General features: G+C 34.3%; 1 protein-coding gene across 1 annotated transcript in view; it reads right to left on the bottom strand.

The window, feature by feature from the left end:
* Positions 1 to 1,279: 1,279 nt before the first annotated feature.
* LOC145685811 (hydrocephalus-inducing protein-like) overlaps positions 1,280 to 6,892 on the bottom strand; it is a 461,224-nt gene continuing 455,611 nt past the window's right edge. The window contains exons 57-58 of the mRNA XM_081758381.1: positions 3,642 to 3,822; positions 1,280 to 1,531 (exon numbers count right to left, since the gene is read on the bottom strand). Of these exons, the coding sequence (XP_081614507.1) occupies positions 1,373 to 1,531; positions 3,642 to 3,822 (340 nt within the window). The 3' untranslated portion in view covers positions 1,280 to 1,372. The remainder of the gene's footprint in view (positions 1,532 to 3,641; positions 3,823 to 6,892) is intronic.

Here is a 6,892-nt window from a genome sequence, read left to right as displayed (position 1 = left end):
CTCGAAGAAATAGGAATACAAAGTAGAAACTGGATCCAGTTGGCTAAGGATAGAAGTCAGTGGAGAGCTTTTGTGAACGCGGTATTGAACCTTCGGGTTAGAGTTAGTTGTACAAGCCATCAGACATACGAAGAAAGAAGACCGCTGGTGACGACGACATACGATCAGATTTGCTCAAGGGCTTAGAAGATAATGTAATGAAAGTACTGACTTCACTTATTAACAAGATCTACCTGAGTGGATAATGGCCAAAGGATTTTCTTGATATTACAATGGTTGCATTACCTAAGAAAAAGCAAGCAAAGAAGTGCAGTAATCACAAAACATTAGCTCTATTTTCCACACTGGAAAGATTATTGCATGCATACTGAACAGGCAGCTGAAAAGTAAGATAGAAGAAATGTTGGAAGAAGATCAATTTGGATTTCGCAAAAGAAAAGACATCAGATATGCTATTAGGTTAATGGGAATTATATCAGAACGAGTTCTAAACGTAAAGGAATTGAAGAAGATAAGAAACCAAATCAAGTTAAATGGATACAACTTAAATATCTATTTGATGATGGATAGCAATTTTAGTTTCTAATCCCATTCAACAATGCCCACCACTGTTGGTAAATAATTTGTTATAATTTCCCCTCTATAATATTAACAGAAAGTGTCGTAGAGTAAGGAATACATTTAAAAAGTATAAGTGAGCAAAAGAACGCTGAATATGAGTGTTTAGCGAGCAGCTTTTTGTCAGAAATTTAGTAATCACAATTTGAAACGTTTATTAGTTTATATAAGTAAAGTTAATTTATTACGACAGTTTAGAGGAATATAATGATCATAGTATCATAAGTTATTCAAAATTCAGTAAGTAAATGCAATAGAACAATTTATATGAATGTGTGAAACTTACAGTGGTGTAAGTCATATTTTCTTGTCTGACTCTTTTCTGATAAGCAGAACAACTGTTTCCTTTATCACTAGAACTTCGACTATCACCTGTTGAAATCTGCCATCTTTCAGAATAAGATTCTGATTTACTTCACAATTTCTGCTAACAGATTGTCTTATCTAGAACTGGATTTTTGTGTCGAAGTTTTTTTTTTTCTTTCTTCCAAAGTTAACTACTGTAATTTTCATGCGTCTATATAAGTGATTCTATTGTACTTCCAAACTGAATTTTGGCCAAGTTATGATGCTATGATCATAGATATCAGAAAATCATTTTGTTGCTGATTCATGTAAAACTTTCAATGTAATTTTCTAGTAATTCAGACAAAAACATACGTAACAGGAATTTCCATATGTTTATTAAAGAAGACTAGGAAGGTAAATACATAAAATATGATGAAAGTATTAAAGCCTTATGAAAATTACTCATTTACTTCCCTTGATCCATGACTCCTTTTAGATAATATGACCAACTGATGTCAGATAAATTAGGATCGGCACACGTTATACTTAATTTTCCTGTGATCGGGAAACTGGTATCGGTTACCGAAATATTCTTTATGTTGAAGTTAATGGTAATGCGATGATCCTGAAATTAAAAGAAATATATTTAGATATGGCCAATAATATACCTATATCTATATCTATATCTATATATACAGGGATTGAAAAAAAATTAAAACGTTTGCAAAAGTGTGAAAATCATACCTAGTATGGTGTGGGGCCTCCTTTTGTGTCCAAAACAGCTTGAATCCGATGTGGAATGGACGTATACAGCTCCTGAATCATGGCGTGTGGAATATTGTACCATTGTTCCTCCAAAACATGCTCCAGTTCCGTAAGGGATGCTGGTGGATGGTAATGGGACCGAAGACGCCTTTCTAACTCAGTCCACAATGGCTCAATGATGTTCAGATCTGGTGGTTGTGGGACCCAGGGGAGGTGTGATAGCTCCTGGTCATGTTCCGCAAACCATGATTCCACCGTTTTTGCAGCGTGACAGGGTGCCAAATCATCTTGGTAGATGCCATCACCATCAGGGAACAATATTTGGGCCATGGGTAGAACCTGGTCCCCCAAAATGGCCTCATACGCCTTAGCATTCATCATTCCATGCAGGGCTATGATGGGACTTGCTCAAAACCACGATATCACTGCCCATACTGTAACAGAACCACCCCCATCCTTTACAGTTGGGAGCAGACAGTCTGTATCATAGGCCTACGACGGTGTTCTCCATAAAAAATAAACACGACTGGTTGTTGGAAACAAGGTGAAGGTCGATTCATCGGAGCACATTACGTGTTTCCACTGCTCATGAGTCCACGCCTTGTGGTCCTTGCACCACTGGATACGCCTCTTCGCATTTACTGCTGTGACCAGGGGTTTGGCGATAACGGCCCTGCCATGAATTTTCATTTTATGAAGTTCTCGTCGCACTGTTTTCGATGAAACCGGGTTCTGTAGGCCGGAATTGAGTTCAGACGTAATTTTCATTGCAGTAGTCTTTTTAGCTGCTACAATCCGTTTTAATGCCTTCCGGTCCCTATCTGACAGGATTGTCTTTCGACCACTGTTGTGCTTTGCAGACGTCGTTTGCCCATGAATTGTGTATGCCCTCATGACATTAGACACAGTACCTTTCGATACCCCCACAATGTTCGCCACTGTTGCCACTGAAGCTCCAACCAGACGGGCACCAACGATCATGCCTCTTTGGAAGTCTGTCAGGTCGCCCATTTTACCGCACCACTTTTACACCACGATACTCAAACTGGTTACAGTACACAGGTGAACTGGTTACTGCTAACGGAAGAGGAAGATCCACATGACACGTTGAAAACAAAAAATGATCGGCAACCGCAACACGTGTTGTACAGTGGAGGGCCAAACTTACGTGTCCTGTATGAAGTATTTTTTTGTCTACCCCTGTATATATACTCAGATAAAGTACTAGTATTTGAACAATGATATGCATTGATAACAATTATTATATAGATGAACTGGTGTAAAAGTAATAACACAGGGTCCTAGAAATGACACAACTTTATTCATAATTTCAGTAACAATTAAATGGGTGACACGAACAACGTTTAACTATCAAAAGCCAAATTTTATTGGAGGCCACGAAAACGTTCCCAGTACTTGTGTAAGAGAGGTTGGAAGTAGATTTGTTACCATTGCGATAGATTTCAATCTTATTCTACCAACATTCCATTTTCATTGGAAGTTATCATTTCCTTTAGTTGAAAATAACATTATTCAATTTCAACATCTGTTTCGCTTTTTTTAAAAAAGTTACAACGTTGTTCGTACCCATTCAATTGTTAAAAATACCAGTTTTTTTTTTTTTTTTTGCTTTTTTTTGCTTGTTTGTTCGTTTGTTCATTTTCAAATAAGCATAGTTTGCAAAAAGACATTTATATAGAACACTTTATTTTATATAACTGGTAATGACTTTTTCACTCTATTCCATGGTAATAGTACCTTGGCAGACTTATGAGCTATGCAGCACTCAGAAGTTAGGTTTTATTAGCCCCTCATATAACCTGTAAAAATATATACACTCAAAAATAAATTGTAATGTTAACATTAGCGTACCCAATAGAATTGGGGAAATTCGGTACCGGTGCTTGGGGCAGCTAATGAATACAATAATATAAATGCAAGAAATAAGAACAATTTTTTTTTTTACAAACCCTCTTTCCTTTGATATTGTCTGATTTATCTTTGATACTGAATGCTGGATGATCGACGGAATAATAGAAGGTTTTCTGCTGAGGAAACACATTCTTAAAAGTTACAGTAGCCGATGCTCCTGCTTTGATTGTAATTGGTCCTTGAGGTTTAGGTAAGTTGCACGTTCCTATGAGCGGAACTCTGGAAAGAATGTTTATATCAGTTTGTTATAGTTTTAAATTGTTTTTAAAAACGATTTGAATTTTTCTTAATCGTTCGTTAATCGTTCCGTTTATATATATATATAATATAATATAAAAATGTAATCCAATTTAACTTTAATTTTCTCTTAACTGATTCTACAGACTGAATTGATTTGAAATTGAAATTAAGTGACAAGTGATATTTCGGGCAAAGAAATAAGAGAACAGAAAGGGATCAAATTATCTCAATAAATCTTTCAATAAGATTGGATTCCAGGAGGAACGTTGGCTCCAGGAAACGAATTCCCCCCTCCTCCAAGAGTAGTTGTTTAATAAGTAAGTTATTAATGTAATAATTGAATAGCATCTCATAAAAAATGAAGTAAATTATCTACTTCTGTTGATAAATGATTTTCTTATATACAGACCCTACTTGATATCAACTTCGTTTTTAATTCAAATTAGAATACAGCAACATATGAGCATCTCTTCTCAATTTTGGTACAAATCGAATACTTAAACTAGAAAATTCAGTTCATCGTTATGAATTTACCGTGGTATCGCTGTCGATAACAACTTCCATGTATTTTGCTGCCTTCTTGAAAGAATAATAAGATTGGTATAATTTAGAAGATTTCTTATCATAACGTATGCAAGTTTCTACATTTAAGACATAATGACATGTATATTTGCAGTCATTTGTAAGTTTATGTGATAATAGTCAATATATCATTGTCTGTAGCTAACCAGTTTCCAATCCAATGTCCCTCCTATTCAGGCTTACTTTCATCTGTAGCATACTTAGCACTCTTACATATTCTGTTTCTGATGAGATCGTGTAAAATATAGACGAATAATGTGAATTCACAGAATAGAACAATTTTTCGTATTGAAGTTTGATTTGTTATTTTTAACTATATCCTATCCTAACTCTATGAATCGGTTTCTGTTAAAAGGACATATGTACAATAAAAAAATTTGTTCAGAAATGATAAAAACTGTTTTCTTAACGAGACAGTTTGGTTTATGAAAAAATGAAAATGCTTTATTTGTATAACAAGTTTCAAGAAACGCACGTCCTTTTATCACAGATTGTAACATCTTCTTCTAAACATCAATTTCTTTAAAAAATGTTAAAATTGTGAAAAATGTTACATACGCCCTTTTAACAGAAACTGATTTATATATAAAACTACATGAACTCACTCGCTGACATAAAATTACGAGTACTTCCGGTTGACATAGAAAGTTGAAATTTGGCATGATTATAGCTTTTCGGTACTAACCCACAGGAAAATTGCCAAAAGTGAATATTTTATTTTATTTTGCGCGGAAGGGGGGGGGAGGGGTTAAACGGCAATGAAGAAATTGCCCATGTTATTTAAATTAAACTTGTCTTTTTAATTTTTAATCTGATTTTTTAGGTACTTAAAATTGGAATAAAAACTTGGAATTCGGTATGCTTGTACGTTTTCGTTAGCATTACCAAAGTAAATCACCAAAAATAAAAAATAAAATCCAACTTCAGTGGGATTTCATAGGCAATTGAAAAATCTTTCCCATGTTATTTATATGAGACATCTTCTACAGTCCAAAATTATTGGGTACTTCCTGTAGGGCTACAACGATTAAATTTAGCATGATTGTAGCTTCTCGGAACTAACCCACAGGAAAATTGCCAAAGTGAATATTTTTAATTTTTAGAAGGTCTTAAAGCGAATGAAGAAATTCCCTATGTTATTTAAATGGGCTTTTTTTTTAAAAAAACTATATCATATTTTAGGTACTCGGAATAAAAGCTTGAAATTCGATATACTTGTACGTTTTCGTAAGCGTTACCTAAGTAAATCACCAAAAATAAAAATGTTCAACTTTACAGTACTTTTACGAGAAACTGAAAAATCTTTCCCATGTTATTTATATGGAATATCTACACTCCAAAATGTTTAGCACTTCTGGCAGGATTAGAATGATGAAATTGGCATGATTGTAGTTTTCCAAAATTAAACCACCGGAAAATAGTCAAAAGTGAATATTTTTAGTTTTTAAAGGATATAAAGGGGGGATTTCATGTTGTTTAAATGGGTGTTTTTTTTAGTATAAGAAAATCTTATCTTTTAGATAGTTGAAATAGGAAAAGAAACTTGAAAGTCAGTACAATTATGGGTTTAAGAGGTGCGAGGCTGTAGGCCGATTAATCGCGAGGGTCTGGGGTCGGAGCCTTCTGCAGGGCCGGATTTAGCATTTTGGCGCCCCTAGGCCCAATAACTTTTTCCGCCCCCTAATCTGGTTAAAGTTACTTTCCTAAAAACCTTTATTAAAAAATTATATCAGGCATATATGTTAATTGCTTAAACACCACTCCACGATGCAATTTTATCACTGCAAGTTTTTTGAGGAATTTACTTGGTTTTGGGCTTAACAAAATACCGTTAATGTATTAAAAAACAATTGAACTTTACCAACAATTATTTGTTCCAATGAACTTCAAAATCAAAATGCTTTATTAGCCTGATTTTTTAAAATCAATTCAAAAAATATGTTAAGTTATGGCTATTTATTTTTATTTCTAGATATTGTTTATTTTTTTCTCTCGGCTGTGCGCCCCCTGGGAGCTTGCGCCCATAGGCCCGGGCCTATTGGGAAATCCGGCCCTGGCCTTCTGTTAGGCAAAGGCTAGTCTTTTATAAAGTTGCCTCTTATTCCAGGTTTATTTATGTGCATAAAGTTTATTTGTTGCAGCTATAATGCACATTCTTGTTTCATTCATATTTTTATTATTTGTTCTCTATTCCTGCACATTACTGATTAACATATATACTCACGTACAAACCAAAATGCTTTTATGCTATGTATGGATAAAGCGAAAATTGATTCTTTTAAATATATTTAATCTTCTGCTTTGAAATGTACCTTTAATTGCATCATTTTCCTATAAGTTTGTGTTTTAATCAAAAATACAGTTACGGAAATACAGACATGTGAATCAAACTAATTGTTTTGCAACTTGTTTGTCCTTGCGACACACACGTTAAGAAATTTTAGTAATTAAGACTATAATATCTTTT

Source organism: Thermobia domestica, chromosome 1 (assembly GCF_964235325.1).
Source record: "Thermobia domestica chromosome 1, izTheDome1.hap1.1, whole genome shotgun sequence".
Lineage (NCBI taxonomy): Eukaryota > Metazoa > Arthropoda > Insecta > Zygentoma > Lepismatidae > Thermobia > Thermobia domestica.
This window is presented reverse-complemented; position numbering and strand designations above follow the sequence as displayed.